We start from the raw sequence: 23,889 nt of genomic DNA, 5'->3' as shown, positions 1-23,889 counted from the left end.
AGATTGTAAAATCAGTCAGACTTATTTCCACAATTAAAAACAGGAAGCTGGTGGGTCTTAAGATATAGAACCAGAAATGGGTCATATCACCCATCAAGTCTGCTTCACTATTCGATGTGACCATGTCTAATGCTGCTAGTCCTGCTGAATTTCTCCAGCAATTTCTGCTTCTGCTTTTGATTTAGATTTCCTGCATTCTGATAACATCAACTCTGCTTTCCTGCTTTTTTTTTCTCTCCGTAACGTTTCACTCCCTTATGGGTGAAAAATCTATCTAAAACTTGAATGTCATCATACCCAGCCTCTACAGTTCTCTCTAGTAATGAATTCCACAGATTCAATATCCTCTGAAAGAAGTTCATTCCCATCTTTGTCTTTGATAGGATAATTGCTTACTCTGGAATTATGCCCTCTGGTCCTATACTCTCCGACAAGGGGGAACAGTCTTTCCACATCTATACAATCAAGTCCGCTAAAAGTCTTACATGTTTCGATAAGATTGCACCTCAGACCTTTAAACTCCAATGAATACAAACTACTGAATCTCTCCTCGTATAAGAAAATCCCTCTGTACCTAGAATCGACCTAATTCCCTTTCTCGCAACTGCCTCGAATGCCAGTGTAATTTTCGTTGGACATAACTGTTCTCAGTATTCCAGCTTTGATTTAACTAGTACCTTGTATGATTTCAGTAAGACTTCCCTATTTTATGATCCATTTCCAGTTGTCCATCGGCCTTCCCTATTACTGGCTGAACTTGCACAAATCATAAAAAGCTAATGTCCGTGAGGAGCCCACATCTCAATGCTGCTTTCTGTAGTTTTTCTCCACTTTAATATTCTGCTTCTCTATTCCTCTTGCCAAAATGCATTTTTCCATCTTAAATTCCATGTCAAATGTTTGCCCGCTCACTTAATCTGTCAATATCCTTTTGCAGACTCATTTCGTCACCCTCAATACTTGCTGCCTTACCTACTTGGAAGTCATCTCAAAACTTGGCTATGGTACATTCACTTCCTTCATCTGTTATTATTATGCAATTCATTGATATGTAAGCAATTGAGGCTCTAGCACTCCAGTAGTTAAGATCGCCACCCTGAAAATGCATTCCTTTATCCCAAGTCTTTTATTAGTTAGCCAATTCTATATCTATACTAATATGCAACCCCACCTTATGATGCAGCCTTATTTGTGGTACTTTACTGTACGCCTATTGATAATGCAAATATATTGCATCTTCCAATTCCCAATTTTCCTGCTTGTCGCATCTTAAAGAATCTATTATTTGTCAGGTATAATATCCCCTTCATCAGACAATCTTGAGTCATCCTTGATTAGATTACGTAATGTATTTCTAAATTCTCTGCTATTGTATGTCCTATCATAGAATTTAATATTTTCTCAGTGAACAGAAAGAGCACCCTCGACTGAAAGTCAGAGCTAGGTAAAATGACATTGATGTACGTAGATTATATTAAAACACAGCAAAAATGATTTATTCAAAATTCTAAACTCACTGAGCACTTTGAAAACAATTGCCAAGGGCTCCTCCCAGATGTTCTTGCAATTCTTTTGTCCTGGTGACCTCATTTACATTTATTCAGAATACATAGCGCTGTGCAGCAGGACATGTATTTAAAAACCACACTTTGATGTTGCATGCATGTGGATAGTGCTCCACCTAGCACAAATACAGCCTTACAAACATTCTTTACACTATTCTTATTATTTTAACCCCAATCTGAGATGAGTATCCCATTGCACCAATGTGAACTGATTAGTTCACACACAGAATATTTTTATTTGAAGCACATTTATTGGTTTGCTGCTGGTTAGGGAAGAACGCCTCATCTTCCACCTCGGAACACTTCAAACCCAGAGCATCAATGTGGACTTCAACAGTTTCCTCATTTCACCTTCCCCACCTCACCCTAGTTCCAAACTTCCAGCTCAGCACTGTCCCCATGACTTGTCCGGACTTGCCCTACCTGCCTATCTCCTTTACCACCTATCCACTCCACCCTCTCCTCCCTGACCTATCACCTTCATCCCCTCCCCCACTCACCTATTGTACTCCATGCTACTTTCTCCCCACCCCCACCCTCCTCTAGCTTATCTCTCCACGCTTCAGGCTCACTGCCTTTATTCCTGATGAAGGGCTTTTGCCCGAAACGTCAATTTCGCTGCACTTTGGGTGCTGCCTGAACTGCTGTGCTCTTCCAGCACCACTAATCCAGAATACAGACTTTATTCTGTGAATCCTTAGCCATCAGAAATTAGGTTAAACATTCTGTTTGTTTTCACACAGCTCTTACAGCCAGGAAGAAGAAGGCTTCCATTCTGCATCTGTGGATTTTTAAAAAGAGTGCTCTGTTTGAAATTGTGTTTCGCATCGTTCTTGGGCTAATAAGCAAATTTAGCTTTCTTTCAGGTTAATGGTATAGTATTGAAATACTTACCTTTCAGTGGCTTTCTAGTTAAGTTTATCCTCTAGTGCAAAACTGAATTGTACAATCCTCAAGGTTGTAGTTTGCAACCTGATCTGTCCAGTAAGGACCTTGAGAAGAATATAATGTGGAGCATGGAAACTATATTTTTGGTGACTTTGTATTAGAAAGAAGATATTATTTCTGGTTTTGACCTTCAATGAATGAAGTCAGATTTCTTTGGCAATCATGTATTGTGACATTATACAACTTGAAAATAAATTTCATTAGTGAAGTAAATGATACAGTGTAAAAATAGTTCCATATTGTAGTAATATGGCCATTTATAATAATCACAATCAACTATTTGTTTACATCTGTCTTTTGTAGATGAAAATACCTGATGTTGTGGTTTAACTGAAGCAGCTTGCTGCTAGTGCAAATATCTCTGCATGGAAGACAAAAATACAAATGATTCACTTGACTGAGCAAGAAGCATACTGTGTCAGCAAATTAGCCTGGCTCGTATTTCTAAAATTTTCCTGGATAAGTTATTGTTTAGGGAGGGGTTTTTGTTTATTTTTAAAAAACATATGTAAGATGAATAGTATAAATATTTTGATGTAAATCCTTTAGCACAGCATTTCATTTGCTGGCATTTTCAAGTGGTTTTGAATACATAAAGAATAACTGCAGATAGGGGTGATCAGCAGCTGAAGTTTGAGATACTTTGTTTTCAGAGCTTTATGTACTTTTATGTTGCTTTCTTTACTTCAACAGCAAATTGATAACGTGCTGCAGTGCTGATCTCTTTAAAATATATGTTGAGAAGTAATCAATTGTGTGAAGTATGTAAGTGAAAAATCCAAAACAGATCCTGCAGCTGGATCCTATCATTAGGACAAGTCATCATCTCTAGCCTTGTAACTGTCTTCAGGACGTTTTAAGTAAAATTGCGTAATATAGAAACCAAATTGTGCCATGTGCATTATCTGTTGGAATTGAATGTTGAACCACAGTGAACCAACTACCAAAATCACATCAGTGACTTTGCAGCAACTTAAAACAGCCTCAAGACAAGGAGGTTGCATAAGTTTGCTCAGACACTACACTCAACAATGTAACTAACTCCTGTCAAATCCTGTGGTTGGAAGGTATGTTTAAATGAATAAATGTCCTGAAGTACTTTCAAAGAAAGAGGAAAAAGAAGAAGTGAGGAAAACAGGACTGAGAGTATGAAGTGAGGAGTTGAAGCGATGAAAAGAATGGTCAAAGATATATATTTTTGAGAGATGTTTTGAAGATGCATTATAACTGAGACTACAGGCCAGTCCCTTTTGAGATAGTTACATGACATTGTGACATATCACATTCTGGTGTAAAGTTACATACTTTGCTTTAATGTTATTTCAGAAGGCATTTAAGAGTTAACCACGTTGCTGTAGATCTGGAGTCTGATGTGGGCCAGACTAAGCATAACATCTTTTTAAACTTCCCTAATGGAGATTCATGGACGAAATGAGTTTTTACAACAATCTGTGGTTGTTTTTCATAGTTGCTCTTACTTTCATTTTCCTTCAACTCCAAATTTCTTAATTGAATTTAAATTTCATCACCTTTCATGTTGCCAGGGCATTTACCTTGGCCTCTTAGATTACTAATCCTGTAACATTGCCACCATCCCATCCATCTCTTGGTGTGTAATTGGCAATAGTATAACGAGGTAATTAGTGTGAAGAAGGCGGCGCAAGCACTCAAAGGTTATGTGTCTTCATGCTCTGTACTAAATGTTTAGAGAGGGACTATATGCAATTCGTTCAATTATTTAAACAAAATGTGGGGTTCTTATACTTTAAACTCTTAAACACATACTTTTCAGAAAACCAAATTGCCTTATGAATTCCCTATTTCTTCTCTAAATAACTAATTGTTTTATTGAATACAAGTCCTTTTCTCTTCGGAAAGGTTAGCCAATTGTGAGGCTGCAGTCAAGCATATCAAACAGTTTCCAAATTATATTAGTTATTATAGCCATTTTTAGGTTTTCATTTTAACTGAAAACCAAATAATAGCTAGCTTTTGCCAGATTAAAATTGTGCATAATAGCCTGTAATACAATTCCACTTGGACTGTATTTTATTTTCCAACAGACTTTACTGCGATCAAAACATTACTTATGGCTTTTCCATTACTTAGGATTTTTAAATTTCTTTTTTTTTGTTATAGTTAAATGAGAGAACTTGTCATTGTATTCTCTCTCTCTCTCCAAATAAATATATATATATATATATATTATTTATTGTATATATACTTGCTTTTTCCATCTGTTTCATTAAATTCCTTTAATGTCTGACAAAGATAATGGTGAAACAATAGGCTGGATTTTAACACTCTCTGTTGTGGCTGAACATTTGGCTTGGGAGAGACCCTACATCAGTCTCCTGCTACAGCAAAGTAGAAGGGGGTGATTTTGGATCCCAGCCACCAGAGACAGGATCCCAGATGAATCACTGATGAGCCAATTTAAGTCCATTATTTCTGAACGGATGCTCAAGGATTACATGGCAGCTCTTCACTTAGGAATGGCTCAGAGAACCCTTGGTCTCCCCAGCAGCTTTCTCGGGTGGGAGTTCAGCATGGTCAGGCATCCTGTGTTTGATTGAGGATCCTGTGTTTGATTGAGGAACCCTGCATCAGTTGGGGGCTGAAAGCTATCCCCAGGTTTTGCTTCCAGCTCCCTGGTACCTGCACCCATCCCACCTTTATTTACATTTGGCCTGCAGGGGAGGGGTGTGCCACATTGGTGCCACCAACAGTGACAGGCCTGCTGCACTGGCAGTGAGATCGGCTACTGGCTTCTGTTTGATGGATGGAACATCTGGGAACCTCAATCATAGCGAAGACCCAACAGTGGATTTTGATCACATCAAGCCATCCTGACAACTGAGAGTTCACCAACTTAGATGAAACCTGCATCACTCTGATAAAATCCCAGTCTACGTGTATCCACTGGCAGCATTTTTTTTCCCTCTGTTCATGAGACCTGGGTGGTGTTGGCTAAGCCAACATTTATTGCTGCGGTGTGAGCTACGTCCTTGAGCCACTGCAGTCCTTGTGGTGTTAGGATTTTACCTCAAAGGATGAAGGAAATGCAGTAAATTTCCAAGTCAGGGATTGTGTGTGACTTAGAGGGGAAGTTGCAAGTGGTGATGTTCCTAAGCCTTTGTCCTTCTAAGTAGCGGAGGTTGTAGGTTTGGAAGGTACTGTCGAAGGGATCTGGGTGATGCTGCAGTATGTCCAGTAGATGGTGCACAATGCCTCCACTTGTTGGTGATGAAGGAAGTGCATGTTGAAGCTAATAGACGCACTTTACTGCCACTCTTTGTCCTGAATGGTGTCAAGCTGCTTGGGTGCTTTTGAGGCTGAACTCATACAGGCAGTTGTTGAGCATCCTATCACTTGTGCCTTGTGGATGGTGGGCAAGCTTTGACTGACAAGTGAATTACTCTCTGTAAGCTTCCTAAACTCTGACCTGCTCTTATAGCTGTAGTTTTTATATGGCTGGTCCAGTTCAGTGACCAGTTTTGGCCAATAGTAATTTGCATGATATTGATGGTGAGGGAAACTCTTTGACAGTAATATTGTTGAATATCATGACGTGATGGTCATAGTCTGGCACTTCTGTGAATGTTACTTCTGCCTGTCGGTCTAAGCATGAATGTTGTTCAGGTCTTAGCCCACATAGATTTGGACTGCTTCAGTAGCTGAGGTATCGTGAATGGTGCTGAATATTGTGTAGTCCTCAGCAAATATCCCCACATCAGAGCTAGGATGGAGTAAGGATCATTAATGAAGCCACTGAGATTTTTGAGTTTAGGGTACGATCCTATGAATGTCCTACAGTGATGTCCAGTGGCTGTCCTCCACCAACGACATCTTTTTTGGTAGGTATTCCTCCAATCCCCAAAAGATCTACCCCTGATTACCTTCTTGGGCTCCTTGATGCTATTCTCAACCAACTGTTGTGTTGATGTCTGGGGTAGTCACTGTCATCTCACTCTTGGAGTTTAGCTGTTTTGTCCATGTCTGTACCAAGGTTTAATGAGGCCAGAAACTGCATGATCCTGGTGGAACCCAAACACAGTCAGTGCCCAGGTTATTTCTTAAGCGTCACTTGACAGAACTGTTGATGATCTCATCTGTTACTGATGATCGAGAATTGACTGATGGAGTGGTAATTGACCTGGTTGGATTTGTCCTGCCTTTTGTGCACAGGATATACATGACAATTTTCCACATTGTGGATGCCAGTATTGTAGCTGTATTGGAGCAACTTGGCGATAGGCTGGGCTGGCTTCTGGAGCACAAATACTGCCAGAATGTTGCCAGGGCCTCCAGCCTTTGCAGTCTCCAGTGCCTTCAGTAATTCAGTGTGGTCCTTTTTCAGTGTAGGCGTTTTGTGAAAATTGCAATTTAAACATATGGCTGTCTTTTGTTAATTAAAAATTACATTCTGAAAGATCTTGACAACCATCCTCAAGCTATTTATCTTGATGCTTTTATCAAATAAAATAGATTGAATTTTAAAAAGTTACTTGTCAAATGTAAGAATTGACATACAAATAAACAAGTTTCACAAGTAACTAATCACATAGCTCCAAGCTGAATATCTGAAATAATATTTTATAATTCATGCTGCAAATCCAAAAGAAAGCCCAACATTAGTTTAATCAAAGTATCATTGAAGGTGAATTCTCAGCATTACTCAATGTGTTAAAATCACAAAACACATGAACTAACTTTGTCTGATGAGATGAATTCTGGACAGTTTATTTCAAATAAATAAATGGGACATGGAGAAACGAGAAAATATATCTTAAGTTGTTGCCTTGGTGTTATGGTTGGTTTGTCCAGTTATGCAGTTGAAGGGAGGGAGGTGCATATCTCCAATAAGATAAATTTATTTCTGAGTTCTAAGAGAAACAATGAGGTATGTTGAGTTCTTTGGGGGGACATCTTTATTTGCTGCAGGAAAATACCACAGTTATAAAAAGTAAATCTCTGCTAAGGATTGAATAAACAACTCCTCTTCCCCAGTAACCCTCCTGCTTCTCCCTATTGGGTGTTGTCATGTTTCAATATGTCAAAAAAACAAATGTAAGTTGTTGAAAGTAATCAAAGTTTCAGTTCCGAGATGATCCGGTGACATAATGGTGCAGCAAGATGTTTCGACATTTAACAATGTTTCTCATCATTGAGATTATTAACAAGGTTGCTATGCAATCATATAACAGTCATTAATATGTTAATTCCATCAGATATCAATACACAGCATGATCATGATGGCTTCTTTACAAGCCATTCCCTTCCAGATTTGATGTAATGCTTTTTGTTATATTAACAACATACCATCCACTTGAGCATCTGTTGTGGAGATAGTGACAGAATCTATTGGGAACTGCTTTCTTTGGAAAGTATCTTTTCCTGTTCATCTTAGTTTATTTTCATTAGAAAAAAGGAGATTGAGGGGGGACCTGATTTGAGGTTTACAAAATCATGAAGGGTATGGACAGGAAGGATAGAGATGAGCTTTTTCCCAGGATGAAGGATTCAATAACAAGAGGTCACACCTTCAAGATGAGAGGTGGAAAGTTTAAGTGGAGGTACACATGGTAAGTACTTCACATAGAGGGTGGTGGGCGTTTGGAACGCGTTGCTAGCAGAGGTAGTAGAGGCAGGCACAGTAGATTCATTTAGATGCGTCTGGACAAATGCATGAGTAGGTGGGGAGCAGAGGGATACAGATGCTTAGGAATTGACCAGGTTTAAACAGTACGTTTAGATCGACTCAGGCTTGGAGGACGGAAGGGCTTGTTCCTGGGCTGTAAATTTTCTTTGTTCTTTCTTTGCATTTCCAGTTATTTTTGGGCTACTTTGTCATATCCATGGTTTTTATGTCTTCGTTTTACTTTAGGAAATGCAGTGGGGCGGGGAAGAGGTGATGCAGGGCAGACAAAAACTCGGGTAACCCAACCAGGAAGAAAAAGACACGAGTCTGGTGAGAATGTCCGAGAGAATGAAGCAACAGATCAACCACAGGAAAAAAAAGGTAGGAGAAGGAAAACACAACCAAATAAAGATGAAGACCAAAGCAAGGTATGGGATTCATAATTTGTTCTTGGCATGCTTAACATTAATATTAAAGTAATGAATGAATAGCATGTTTGCTTTAACAAGCTGGGACCAGTTTAAAGTCTATTCTCAGGATCTTGGTTTAACTGGACAATCCTACCAATTTTACCAATCCTAATTTCAGGACTGTATTCAATTTCCTACTTAATCAAGGATTTTCTGTAATATTCTTCATCATTTCGTTCTCTGAGCTTGCAACTTGATGGAAAAAAATCAGCTCCACATGATGAAATTTTATCGAGAGTACTTTTTTTTTAATGGGAAAAAATTAATAATTGTGTATTTTGAAATTGGGATTTTAAAATATCTATTTTCATACTTTGAAGGAGGAATATCTGCAGAGCTGAAGTAAAAGCTCAATATGTTGGAAATGTATAGCAGGCTTGTCAGCATCTCTGAAGAGAAAGTGATTTTGATGCTTTAAGTGTGTACCCTCTATCATCAAACAAGTCAGCCTTAATATGTACATATGGTTGTCATGTCACCAACTTGAAAGCAGTGAACTATGATGAAGAAGATAAATGCAAGAAATACAATGAAAAGTTGACATGTTAGTTGGGGAGTTTTTTGTGTTTTAAATCTGGTTTGAAGTTCATTTTTATCATCCCTCTATTTGGCTTTTCCTGTCTTTGGCTTTGTAGTCGCTTGAAATTATGATCTCTAATTTGACCATTTCTGAGACATTGACTCTTTCTCTCTTCGCTGCTGCCTGAGCATTTGAGTATTTAAGCTTTATATTTCAGATTTCCAGCATCCATTGTATTTTGCTTTCATATAAATTTTCTTTATGCAATTTTGTATAATTCTGCAAAAATAAGTAAATATCTTCTGTAACAGATGGCTACAATTCTGTGTCTCCTAGAACAATACTGAAGGGAATACTCCAGGCACAAGTTCTGCTAATGCAAAAAGCAAAGAGGAAAAGAAGAACAATCTCGACGGACCTTCCGGGTCTAATTACAAATTGATGGTCGGTGATAGTGGGGAAGCCATACACCGACATGGTCTTGATTCTCAGCGGTCCCATGAGCTAAGTGACTGGGAAATGAATGTTAAAGAGAAGGAGGAGGAGGAGGAAGAAGTGGAACTGATGAGCAGACAAAGTGAGCTGGAGAGTGCGCAGACATTGGAGACCCCTCACACAAGGGATAAAAGCAGCAGGCCAGCTCCTGATGAAGCAGGAGCAGCAGAAGACATAAAGACTCTTCAAACTGTAGAGCAGAGCAAGCCTCGGAGAGCCCCCTGCATGTATGGAAGTAATTGTTACAGGTATCAACAATCTGTATATTAACAGATAAATATAATCACATTTTAGAAATGTGTGTATGGCTATATCTATTGCATCTTTCAAGTACTAATCTTTGTGTTTTGCTTGAGGAGTGAAACAGATTACATTTGAAGATTTAAAGGAAGTTACCAAGCAAGCTTTTCAATGATTAAAAAATACTTTAGAAAATTCAGTAGCAACTGCTGAAGTTGTGAAAGCAGGAATTCAGATAGGAGTTGTCAGCAAAATTTGCAATTGAAGAAGAGAATTTACACACAACATTTATTTTTTTAAAAAATCCTTTTGGCTTCACTATGCTGGTAACTTAGAATTGGGAGCACAGTTTGTAATATGATAGACACAAGTTGCACAATTCAAGAGAAAGTGAAGAAGATTGGGAATGAATGCCTCCAGGGATATAAATCTAAGTGAAACCAGAGCAAGTGGATGCCAGTTCTCTGAGCCAGGAATGTTAGCACAAGAATCTCAGGCAATTGCTGGATTATATCTTTCAGAACACGTGTTAATTGCAGTGGCTCAAGATATCGAGGCTCTTTAGAGTTAGAAATGATGGTTGAAAAATCAGATTGAGGGATCTCAGTGAAGCAGTGGGCAATCTTGAGAATGGGTAGTGTTTGGAATGCAAGTACCAGGCTGATACCAAGTGCAAAGGGGCTATCATAGGACTGGTTGATAGGTTGGTTATGTGCTTATTAGAACATAGAGGAATGAGACCTTATTGAAACTTTTAAGGTTATTTAGAGGACTTGACAGAGTAGATGCAGAAAGGCTGTTACCTCTTGAGAGTGAGAGAACATAATCCTAGAATAAGGAATCTCACATTTAAGACTGAGTTGAGGAGAAATTTCTTCACTAAGGGTAGTAAATTTATGGAATTCTTTGTGCCAGAGGACTGTGGAGGTTAGGTCACTGTGTATATTCAAAGCTAAGAAGACAGATGGATTCTTGTTCTTGTGGAATGGTGTTGAGGAGAACCGGAATGGAGACAAAGCTTCCATCAAAAGTTGGGACCAAGTGTAAGTGAATGAAGTGACCAGTCTTCCATATTTTCATGTAGTCTGGGAGGAATAAGTTGGAGCAGTCAATGTTGGCAGAGCAGGGTGCAAATATATGTGGTCATCAATTGAGAGTTTACCTTCAGGCAATGTAGATGTTTAGAGCAGATATGAACTTGGAATGAAGATGTACAGGTGTGATAATGTTGGGGGTGGATGACACAGAGATGAGTGTAATCTGTACAACCAAAACTTCCAACATTGGCAGAAAAAGTGCAGATAAATGTGGTAAAGAGTGAGGGAAACCAATGGGGCAACCAGTAAAGGGGTGAGATGGAAAGTGTTGTACTCTGAATTGCCTGTTGAAGAGACATGAGTTGACAATAAACACCATTAGTTCTCATATTCCTAGAATTAATTTCAATGGAATAAAGACTTTATATAATTCCAAATCATTGGCCCAGGAATGGGATTTTTTTTTGTTTTGTTTACATTTTGAAACAACTATTTAACTTTAAGGCTTCATGCTGTAAATGTTGAGCTGTCTTGGCCGTTTGAATTCTGTAGGTGTATGTTGTTGTAATAAGCTTTACGGTGCAGTGGTAGTGTCTCTGCCTCTGAGGCAGAGACCCCAGATTCAGGTCACACTCTAAGACTTAATGGCCATGGAAGATATGATGTGGCCAGTCAGATTGGTCATCACCCTGAAAATCCTTTTAATACAGGTCACTCTGCTATAGGCACGTTTGATCATCAGGAATTGGCTATAACGTGAATGAATAATTGGGGACGTTGTTTGGATAAGGCAAGCTTTCTACTGAATGGGTTTAGTGATTTTCTATTAGTGATCTTCTACAATGCGATTTTCCATAGCAGTTTTTCACAGTGTGATTTTCTGTAGTGCAAGGTTGCAGAGGAACACAACCGCCGTGTTATAGCAGAATGGCCTCTACACTTATGTCAGATGAAATGAATGCCAGAGTTTCTGGTGAGTTACTACAGTGTGATAGCCTCCTCCTTCTGTAAAGACTCCCTGGAGAGTTTCCTTCTCGTCCTGTGAGACTGCCAGGAAAAGATGTGCATTTTATTCCATAATGGCTACTGCTCCGGTCCATCATTGTAGATTTTACCTTGATGTCTAAGATATCTAGCTAAGCAAATGTTTTGCAGCTCAGTGTTGATTTATATTATGGCCCAACATTTAATGTGAAAGTGAACCTTCCTGGTCTCAAGGTTCAGATTTGCATATGTCTGACTGACAACAGAGTTCTGTAGTTAAACTTCTCAGGAATGCATCTTCTATTGACTTCTCCACAAGGGAGCAGTATCTCTCAAAGCATTGTTGTTTAATCAATAACACTTCAAATTTAAAATAAAGTTCATGTTCTAGATTTTTTTTCCCTTAAATGTAAGAAGAAAAAAATGTAATAAATCAGGATAATTCTGAATAGTAGAAAGCAGATTCTGGATTGTGCTATGGTTGGGAAAAGTATCTTAAAGCATTGGTTTAAAGCAATGGCACAGAAAATCAGTTCTAGGCATGGTTTAGAAAGGTAAAAAATGAGGTCTGCAGATGCTGGAGATCACAGCTGCAAATGTGTTGCTGGTCAAAGCACAGCAGGCCAGGCAGCATCTCAGGAATAGAGAATTCGACGTTTCGAGATGGTTTAGAAAGGGTTAAGAAAGTTTTGACATTAAGTAGTACATGCATCATGAAGGGAAGAGTGATCTATAATGTTCAATCCAACTTTGAATTTGTGATGACTAACTTAGATGGTAATTTTCTTAAAAAGAAACTGAGCAAAAATGATGAGAGTTAGAGAAAAATAATGAGGCAAAGAAATAATTGGGTTATATGAAAACTGAGAGAAAATTGCAAGAAAGCATAATGTCTGTGGCTTCAGTTCTTTGGGGTTTCTGAAGAGTTGACTGTTCACTTTACAAATATAAAGTTAAAAATCTCGCAACACCAGGTTATAGTCCAACAGGTTTATTTGGAAGCACTTGCTTTCGGAGCGCTGCTTCTTCATCAGGTGGTTGTGGAAGTTAAGATCATGCTTACAGAATTTATAGCCAAAGGAGTTCAGTGTCAGGGAGACGTGATACAGAAAACAATCTTAGATTAAATCTTTCAGCTTTTTTAATGGGATATGCTGGTTTCTGTTCTTTGATATGTAAACCCCAGAACTTCTTTTCAATTACAAATTCACCCCATAAGCTTATATGTGTGTGTCTGTCGAAGCAACAGACAACAGATTGAGTGTGTGCATGTGGGTGTGAGTGCACATGATAGTTTTGTGTGTGTGTGTGTGTGAGAGAGAGAGAGAGATTGGATATGTGTGAGCGGGTGCATGTGCTGATGTGAGTGTGGGAGGTGCATGTGTGTGTATGTGAGAGAGGGCATACACATGCTGTAGACAAAGCTTGCTGGACTGTCTCTGGTTTTAGTGAATTTGTTGACATCGTTGCTGTTTTATTTGACCATTCTAACCTACTTCACATAGCGAACAAACCTCAAACATAAAACCAGTTAATGAAATTTTTTATACTGGCTTGTGTTTTAATGACTGAGATGTATTCTGATTGAATAGTGACTCAGTTATAGATGCATTCTAGTTGGGATTATGAGTTCACCACATCTTTAAGCAATTTGGTAATGTTTTCCCCTGCTAATGCCATTCCTAAATATGCTGCATTGACCAAGGATTTACCATAGTTAGAAGTGTGCATGCTCTTGCTATCCAATTCAAAGCATAACATGGAACTATCAACCTAAAATATTTAGCAAATTGATTTTCCATGTTTCACAAAAGCAGTGCATTTCTCTCTGCTTGCAGTCTTGTGGGAGACACTTGCTGGAGAGTATATCCTGTGTCAAAGACCTGTGGGTGGAGCCTTTTAATGCAAGGTGGTTGTTGGGCTGCAACCAACTCACAATCTTGGCTGAGCAGGAGAGGCATACAACTTTGCAGCAGAATGTGACCAAGTCCCAGAGTGAGACTTAAACACTGAGCTGGCTTAGAGTTAATTATGATAATCATTGAGCCAAAGACCTCTCTCTCTGTCACATTTAGAAGCATTCACATTAGTGTAAATATTGCTGATTCTAGCTATATCTATGGCTTTTATTATTGTGTAACATAATAAGTATTTTGGCATTTTCACATTATAAAGCTGCCATCTCCTTGGAGACTGACAGTGTTTAAAAATTATATTTCTGTTTTGTTACCTGACAGAATGACCTGACAAGATTCCAAGTTGTAAAGTTTTTACTGTAACAAATTATTGAAGAACTGCTGTTGACTAAACACTATTTTCATTTATAAGTGACTAATTCTTTAACTATAGCCGTTCCCCTGTATACTCATCAGATATCACATTGTCCAAAGAATTACAATCATCTTGAGAAACAGTCCACAGTTGCTACAGTTTCCAATAGGTTTCCGTAATCACACTTCATTGTGTAGTAACTTTAGGTGACTGTCCCTAAGTGCTGTCCTTTGTTTTCAGAGAGTTTCTTAAATCACCCCAGCAGTCAGGCCAATTCTGATGATTTGTTTCTCTGGACATGCCAGAGCAAACCTCTGGAATGTCTAAACTGTTGCAGGATGCACCCCATAGCCGTTCTCCTGCATCTGGCTATGGTGTTCCACATAGCCAGTAGCCATTTCTTTCTGCTGACCATACAGACCTTTATTTGTCACAAAGCTATTTTTGACAACAGGTTACAGGCTGCCTTTGTTTTCTTCTCCATAACAATGTGAAACTCATTTACCTCCTTTCACGTAGCAATGGACTGTTTGACCTGAACTTCTATTTCACCTTAGAAGTAAAAGAATAATTCACAACAAAACTATTTACTATTTTTTCTAAGACTTTAGGATAACCAGTCTACTCATTATAAACTGAAGAAACCGTGTTCAAGCTTAAATATGTTGCTGCATCTTCCAACTAAAACAATCTCAGCCTCCCTTTAAACTCTAGCAATGGAGCAGCTCATGCTTGCTGTCAGCCACCTGGAGAACAGATCAGTGACCCCCTTCATTTATCTTCATTTTGAAGATACAGTTTCAGTTATAATGACCTATTAACTGCATAATTGTAACACTTTTATTCTTACATGATGTATAAACTCACCTTTTCCTCAGGAAAAATCCATTGCATTTTCAAGAGTTGAGTCATCCTGGCGATCCTGATTACGAGGAGTTAGCGGGTGAGGAGGAAGATGATGACAAACCAGAGTGTCCTTTTGGTACTGCTTGCTATAGGTTAGTAATTTACGCTACAACACTTATTTTGCGGGGAGAGAAAAATTGTTGTATATTTGCTTCAATTTAAAGCTATTTTGATTTTAATAGATAAATTTCCTTAGGTCGCTTATCGGTTGAAAGCCTCAGAATCCCTTAATACCATGAAACTGACAAGTCATGTGGAAAATTCAATCCTATTGAAGTTATGCTTTATTAATTATTTATTTAACTTAGACTTATAAACTTTTCAAAATAAGGGCAATCCAGTCATCTTTTTGCTACTCTGAATCCTATCTTGTTAAGATACAGGTGAAAATGTTCTGTGCACTCCCACCCATCCTTGAGTTGTGCAATTCACATTTAAGTGCAGTTAATACTTAACACCACTTTGCGGGTGCCATGCACTTAAGTGATTTGATGGATGGGTTTTATTTTAACAGTGGCCATGTCCCTTCTCCTAGCCCAGTGATGAAGTTAAGAGTTATTGCTGTGAAAAGACTGTGTTCTTTTGTAGAAATGGCTGTTTGAAGACAATTATTTTATATCTGCATGGTTGTTATTTGCTCCGTAATATTTGCAGAACATAATGAATATACTTGACCACCTTCAAAGGCACCTATTTACCATAACATACAAAGTAAAATTAAAACAAATTCCTAGAAAGTGTTATTGAGGTGCTGAAATTAGTTTCATTCATGCTGATTGACTTCAGCTTCAAAACTGACACCTTAGCCAGTTCTACACACTTTATCAATGTATTCTGGTATCACACAGCTAAGCTGCAAGGAATTGTGAAACTGTCACAGAGAAACATTACTTTTCAGAGATGGATTACATAAAGATATGATGTCCATTATAATTATAGGTCAAGACTCTATGTTCTGTCCAGCCTGTCCCCCACAGCTGCAATAGATTCCACATCTTGGTAAATACAGTTCACATGCTACCCATAAACCTTGTAATCTCCAAGGAGAGATGAAACAAAGGATGCAAATATTAGGCAATTTTGGAAAACAGTCTCTCTCAAATTCTTCCACAATTCATCTAGAGAAGCAAACAGGACCAGGTGGCTGTCACGCTGAACTTGAGTTCCCTAAAGTCCCTCACTTTTGTAAGAGGTGATGTGTGCCCCATTATGCTCTTTGTTTTTTCAATATTTTGTAACCTAGCTTTCCTTTCGGTGGCATCTGCAAAAATAGTACCTTTTGTTGATCTCCATGTGAATGGAGAGCTGAATATTAAATCCCTCGATGTAGGCAATTTGGGCGAGATTGGAACCTATGGGACTTTCACCCAACAGAAATAAAATGCCTTCAGAATAGAATTGGAAATAAAATTGTCAAACATGGTGAATGTTTTAAGGCAAAACTGGAAAAGTGTAGCCAGTGAATATTTATGATCATTGCACTGTCCTGTTTAAATAATCCTACTACCATTTGTAAAGGCTAATAGAATGAAGCATGTTAGCAGTTTAGGGCATATATTGTGTTTAATTAATAAATTAACGTGTTTCACTTCTTTACAGGAAGAATCCCCAACACAAGAAGGAGTACAAGCACACGCAACCTCCAGGTATTGATTTCAGTATCCATAAAGTTTAATTGATATCTTGGTTTTGTCATAAATTTTCTCTAACTGCAGAAGTTTGTAATAAATTTGATTCTGTTTTCATCTATATCCCTATCATTTATCACACAAACATTAAATGGTAATTTTTCAAAGTATTTGAAATATTTTTAAAGGTTTTCTTTACTTTGAGTTGGACATTTCAAACATCAACATGCTGGAAATAATGAGTAGATTATATTAACAAGTTAATAAACTAACAAGGATGACTTTTATTTCACGTTTTCCAACTCCAGGTTTAACATTAGGTTTAATTGTACCTTCTGATAATTGATGTGCAATCTTGTTTGAACTTGTCAGTTCTTCCATGAAAACTTCCATGGAAGGAGGCCTTATGATTCACTGATGATATAAAACAAAACTTTGGACAAGAAACTTCATAAAGCCAAAATACAAAGGGGGTCTGGGAGTGCTAGTCCAGGATTCTCTAAAGGTTGACTTGCAGGTTGAGTCCGTGGTTAAGAAAGCAAATGTAATGTCATTTATAGAACATAGAACATAGAAAAATACAGCGCAGTACAGGCCCTTCGGCCCTCGATGTTGCGCCGACCAAAGCCTACCTAACCTACACTAGCCCAATAACCTCCATATGCTTATCCAATGCCCACTTAAATGACCATAAAGAGGGAGAGTCCACCACTGCTACTGGCAGAGCATTCCATGAACTCACAACCCGCTGAGTAAAGAGCTTGGAATATCTCAAGAGGCTTGGAATATAAAAGCAGCGATGTGCTTCTGAGACTTTATAAAGCTCTAGTTAGGCTCCATTTAGAATACTTTGTCCAATTTTGGGCCTCACATCTCAGGAAGGACATACTGGCACTGGTGTGTGTCCAACAGAGATTCACACGGATGATCCCTGGAATGGTGGGACTAACATACGATGAATGGCTGAGGATCCTGGAATTGTATTCATTAGAGTTTAGAAGGTTGAGGGGAGATCTAATAAAAACTTACAAGATAATGCATGGCTTAGAAAGGGTGGACGCTGGGAATATGTTTCCATTAGGCAGGGAGACTAGGACCCGTGGGCACAGCCTTAGAATTAGAGGGGGTCAATTTAGAATGGAAATGAGGAGACATTTCTTCAGCCAGAGAGTGGTGGGCCTGTGGAATTCATTGCCACAGAGTGCAGTGGAGGCTGGGACGTTAAATGTCTTCCCGGCAGAGATTGATAAATTCTTGATCTTGCAAGGAACAGAACTATATTAGAGTGCAGGTAAGTGGCATTGAAATGCCCATCAGCCATGATTGAAAGGCAGAGTGGACTCCATGGGCCAAATGGCTTTACTTCCACTCCTATGTCTTATGGTTTTATGGGTGCTCCTTTATGATACAGCAATTTCAGAAGGTAGTAAATGACTTAGTGCCATGAAAAGCAATCACCTTTTATTTTTAGTGTAATGACAAATCTAGGTCAACTTGACCTGAATTTGAAATGTAAATAATGTTATAGCAGATGATTTCTTAACCAGCACCTCTTAGACCAGGAATTTGCCAGTTGGCAAATATTCTATTTGCTCAAGAGGACCGCATAGTCAACATAAGAACACAGACTAAATAATAGAAACGTGATGCAAGAGGATGCACATCACTATTATACATTGCTTGCACCATAAAGCACTTAAATAATACAAGCTTACCTTAAATAAAGCATACCCGCAGAGTGCCTTCTCACACTCGCCCTCAACTGGCCACTCTACATTGCGGAGATTGCGATAATACAGTAAACTTCCAGTATTTTAGGTATGTAATTTTTGCTGGTTTATCAAGAGTGCCAGTTCATAAGGTGCCAGTTATAACAAAGTTTTCTATGCTTTCATAAAAGTCCACAATTCCATTTCTCTGTTAACTGTTATTAATTCATGGATGTCTGATATATTACAGCACTTCCATAATGATCTGTGGATTCCATGGATTGCACTGTATTTAATTCTGCCCTGGTGGATTCTGCCTACAATGGGCTCGGTGTGATCAGTTCTGTATTGCACTCTTGAGAATACTGTACTTAGCCAGACTGTTCCTACTCTGATTCTGTGGCACCTCTACCTCTGCCTTATGAGTGTGACTTAAGATGTCGAATCTTAGGAGTTCCAGTGAACTCTTTATTTAAATCCTGAAACAATACTGATTACACATCTCTAATATAGTTCTGTTCCTTTTGTCTTCGGATCCCAAAAGCATGCCTCTGTCTGATATCAGAATTGCATCATTATCTGCATTGTCACATTCATTCCCATGATACTTGAATTCAGTTCTAGCTTCCATTTTAAGTCAAGATATATAGAAGTACCTTTTTTTGATTCATTTATTGCATAGTATGGTCGAGCAAAATAGATATAAATCATAGTTCCACTTGCAGTTTATAAGTAAGTGTGTGCTTTGTTCTAAGAGAATGGTAAATAAAGTTACCAGCGCTACAGTATAGACCGATGTGCATCTAAGAGACACTTAAATATTTATGATTAAGATGTTATAAAGATTAATTTGATGCTGAGCAGTGAATGGAATATCTCTCTGGAGAAGTGGAAGCCTTTTTCTTTTCTTTCAAGCACTCCAACTCAGGATTCAACACAGTCAGGCCAAGCTTATCACAGCCGTATGTAGAGTATTTCTTCCACTAGGTGACTTAACCTCGGGTTCAGAATAGCAGTCTGTACCACGTCAATCACTTTTTTCCTCATTTCTCACTATACCCTTTACGCACTGTTCCCTTTTAGACCTTTGGTGAGGGAGATGGCAGGTTGCTGACACGTTAGGGCCAGTGCTGTAATTTGTGCCCGGGGTTAAAGTTGTTGTCTCAAGACTGCTAAAACCCATTTCATATCAGAGGAACCTCGATTATCGAAAGGACACAGGCGGGGCGTATTTCGCTCAGTTGATCGAATACCGGATAACGTAGTTAGCCATGCATTGGGACCTTGCGATCTTGATGGGATGATCCCCCCGAAGTTCGGTTAATCAAATGCTGGATAATCGTGGTTCCTGTATAGATGCTCAAGGCCAGCAGAGATTAATGAAAATGAAAAATGTTGGTGATCACAACGTGCCAAGCAGGGTCTGTGGAGAGAGAGCAACCTAATGTTTCAAGTCTAGATGACACTTCATCAGAACTGACGTGTGGAGGGGCCAGTGTTTATGTGCAAGTTGTGGGGTGGGGGGGGGGGGCAGGGAGGCAAAGCTGTGGAGTGCTCGGGGAGAAAGGGTACTGATCGGGCAGATTAAGTGATCGGAATGTGGGAATTGCAGAACAAATGGTGTGTCTAACTGTCAGACTGGAAAGAACAACCAGCTCCACTCCACATTTCTCTCCTCCTTACCCCCCCCATTGCTGCCCCCTGCAGATTGTGTTCTCTCCATGGACACTGCCTGACCTGCTGTGATCTCCAGCACTTTGTTTTCAGTACAGATTCCAGCTTCTGCAATAATTTGCTCCTACAGCAGAGAGAGGTTTTTCTTCAGTGGAAAGCTCAAACCAAGCCTCTAATGATGAATTAATAGTAAGCATAACCCATTGTGGGACCAGTTCTTGCATGTGTTTTTTTAAAACAATCTGTTGTAGTCAGTCATAAATGAATGTGATTTCTGTGTTAACTAGTGACATAACCTTATCACCTGCAAAAATAGTTATCTACTTCAGACTGGTTGAATTTTGTGCAAGAATTCAGATTGCTGTAATTTGTCATTTATAATCATGTTATTTGGGTTTTCTTATTTGATAACATTATAATTTTAGAAAGTGAATTACGAAGACCAAAGAGGAAAGGGTCTCAAAAAGGTAAGAGTTTTTTTTTAAATCACACTTAGATTGTCATTCTTCAACCAGTGCAATCAAAATTTGTCATTTGCCTCATTTACTGTTTGTAGTTCCTCAGTGTAGTGGTGGATATCTGATTTCAGATCCACTGCAGTGTGGTTGTACTCAATAGGTCTCTGAAGTGGCCTATCAAGGCTCTCATTTAAAGGTGTTGTTAAGGCCAGGCAATAAATGCTGGCCTTGTCAGCAATATCTACATCTCATAATGGCATACATTTTTAAAACTGGCTTATGAAGAATTACGTTCAGCTTTAGACACAGTATTAGAATTACGGTATTGCTTCAAAGAGGTAAATTATGAGGATAGGTTGCATAAAATAGTTGGTCCATAGTTGAAAGATGATGACAATAATAAAAGGAGTCAAGACTTAGACTTAATGATGAAAAGCTATTTTATTCACCTAAGGAAATTCAGAACAAAAGCGTACAGTCTTGAAAATTGTAGCCAATAACAAATGAAATTTGAGCCCTTTATCACAAAAAAGGGGTACTAGAAATGTGGAGATTTTTCACCCTAAAAGGCCTTGGAAAAGTTTTTGATTTAAATTGTCACACAACATTAATCATAGACATGCCAAGACTATCAGTGTTCAGACAAAGGGATTAGAAGAGCCAATAGTTAAGGTATCTTATTCGAATAATAATGGACAAGTCTAGAGATGTTATGCTGAGAGCTTACAATGTTCCAATCAGTTCACATTTGTGTTCAGTTTTTGTTACAGAAAATTGGTGTTCTTGGAACAGAACAGTATGTTTGATTGTATGCGGTGACCTTATTGTTATTGAAGAGCCCACTTAACATATACCTACATTCTTAGCTTGACATTTGATGTGCAAGTAGGAACCTGAAACATTAAATAGAGTTAAAAGTGAAAACGAAGCCAACATTGGAGAAAATAACATTCTTGTTGTGGTTCTGTTCGCCGAGCTGGGAATTTGTGTTGCAAATGTTTCGTCCCCTGTCTAGGTGACATCCTCAGCGCTTGGGACCCTCCTGTGAAGCGCTTCTGTGATGTTTCCTCCGGCATTTATAGTGATTTGTCTCTGCCGCTTCCGGTTTTCAGTTCCAGCTGTCCGCTGCAGTGGCCGGTATATTGGGTCCAAGTCGATGTGTTTGTTGATAGAATCTGTGGATGAGTGCCATGCCTCTAGGAATTCCCTGGCTGTTCTCTGTTTGGCTTGCCCTATAATAGTAATGTTGTCCCAGTCAAATTCATGTTGCTTGTCATCTGCGTGTGTGGCTACTAAGGATAGCTGGTCGTGTCGTTTTGTGGCTAGTTGGTGTTCATGGATACGGATCGTTAGCTGTCTTCCTTGTTTGTCCTCTGTAGTGTTTTGTGCAGTCCTTTCATGGACTGCATAGGACAAACACTACATAGGACAAACAGGAAGACAGCTAACGATCCGTATCCATGAACACCAACTAGCCACAAAACGACACGACCAGCTATCCTTAGTAGCCACACACGCAGATGACAAGCAACATGAATTTGACTGGGACAACATTACTATTATAGGGCAAGCCAAACAGAGAACAGCCAGGGAATTCCTAGAGGCATGGCACTCATCCACAGATTCTATCAACAAACGCATCGACCTGGACCCAATATACCGGCCACTGCAGCGGACAGCTGGAACTGACAACCGGAAGCGGCAGAGACAAATCACTATAAATGCCGGAGGAAACACCACAGAAGAGCTTCACAGGAGGCTCCCAAGCACTGAGGATGTCACGTAGACAGGGGACGAAACGTTTGCAACACAAATTCCCAGCTCGGCGAACAAAACTACAACAATGAGCACCCGAGCTACAAATCTTCTCCCAAACTTTGAATGTTCTGCAGTCTACCAAACAAAGAATGTTATTCAATGTGAATTTTGTGTTTATTTAATATTCAGTTTGGTGAAATAATGGCAGAGGTTATATACAAAGAGAAAAATCTTGTATCTGTCAAATGCCCTTATTCATGATAGCTCCATAATGTGCATAAGTTTTTAATAGTTGTCTCAGACATCCTGTGTATTGATGAATATATCTTTTAATTCTGCATAAACATTTTTGACCTCCTGAACTTACTCATGGCAAAGACTTCCAACATCTGTAGTTTTTTTTTGCTTTTGTATTAATATACCTGCCTGTTTTCAAGACCAAAGTCTACAGCATTTTGTTTAACATAAGAGCATCAAAAGATTCTGATCAAATTGTGGGTAAAGGGAGTTGACGTTCAGAGTGGTTAAAACCTAACTGAATGACAAATCGGGCTCAAGGGGCTGAATGGTTCATTTATGTGTCCCCATTTTGTAAATATTTTTTAATGTCCACTAAGAAAGTAACATATATTCATGCAACTCACTTAGGATCAGTTGCCAAGCAACATGTCTTATCTAAATCCTCAATTATCCTAATATCATATCTCCATACACAGCGTTGTCAATTCATATTGGGAAATAGAAAACAGGCATACATCTGAATCCAACAAACACTTCAAGATTTGAAGGTATGAGCAGAATTATCTAAGAAATATTACAATTCCACACTGCAAACAGAAGCAAGCTTTAAGACCAAGTTGGATTAATGTTGTCAAATAGGAGCTCATCATTCCCCTCTACTGCGATGGTAATAACTCTTGATCGGTAGTGAGTGCTCTGTTGTGGAACTAATATGTGCCAATAATTGCTGATCTCAAATGTTTTCCTTCTGCCAGATAAAAGAGGTCTGAATGGTGAGAGTGATGATGATGGTGAACCTAACCAGTATGACCTGAATGATAGCTTTATTGACGATGAAGAGGAGGATCTGGAACCAACTGATGAGGATTCTGATTGGGAGCCAAGTTCAGATAGTGATGAAGATATTGAAACACTAACAAAAGAAGCTAATAGATTTGTAAGAAATAAAAAATGAAGCTTGTTTTTTGTACCTTTCAACTCGGTGCACTGAGAATCTGTTTTCTTTCTGATTGCACTAGCACTGACGTTTATTGGCTTGAGTTAACTTTTTATGTTCAGAATCACATGACTGCCCTCTTGTTACTAATTCATATCTAGGTTTGAATCATCTGTCACTTCAAAATTATTAGTTCACTGAGTTCTGGAAATGGAATTTGAGCCTTTTCAGTGTCTGCTTTGATGGATAGTTAGGGGAAGGACATAAAGTTTTCAGAATTTTGCTTGTTGCTAGATAAGCATTAAGGAGTGATATTTCAGTTTATTGTTACCATTGTACTAGTGAAAACAAGGGGATTATCTTTGGGCTTTTCAGCTGTCCTAGCAAGCTACATGTCCTCAGGTTTTG

General features: G+C 38.8%; 1 protein-coding gene across 1 annotated transcript in view; it reads left to right on the top strand.

Moving 5' to 3' along the window:
* The window catches only part of aplf (aprataxin and PNKP like factor), a 57,660-nt gene extending 34,138 nt beyond the window's left edge, over positions 1-23,522 (top strand). Inside the window, exons 6-11 of the mRNA XM_060831854.1 lie at positions 8,401-8,582; positions 9,481-9,887; positions 15,050-15,169; positions 16,677-16,723; positions 20,514-20,555; positions 23,300-23,522. Coding sequence (XP_060687837.1) covers positions 8,401-8,582; positions 9,481-9,887; positions 15,050-15,169; positions 16,677-16,723; positions 20,514-20,555; positions 23,300-23,499 — 998 coding nt within the window. The 3' untranslated portion in view covers positions 23,500-23,522. The remainder of the gene's footprint in view (positions 1-8,400; positions 8,583-9,480; positions 9,888-15,049; positions 15,170-16,676; positions 16,724-20,513; positions 20,556-23,299) is intronic.
* The last annotated feature ends 367 nt before the right edge of the window (positions 23,523-23,889 follow it).

The sequence above is a fragment of the Hemiscyllium ocellatum genome, chromosome 10 (genome assembly GCF_020745735.1).
Source record: "Hemiscyllium ocellatum isolate sHemOce1 chromosome 10, sHemOce1.pat.X.cur, whole genome shotgun sequence".
NCBI lineage: Eukaryota > Metazoa > Chordata > Chondrichthyes > Orectolobiformes > Hemiscylliidae > Hemiscyllium > Hemiscyllium ocellatum.
Note: the sequence above shows the minus strand (reverse complement) of the source record. Positions and strands in the feature narration are given on the sequence as shown.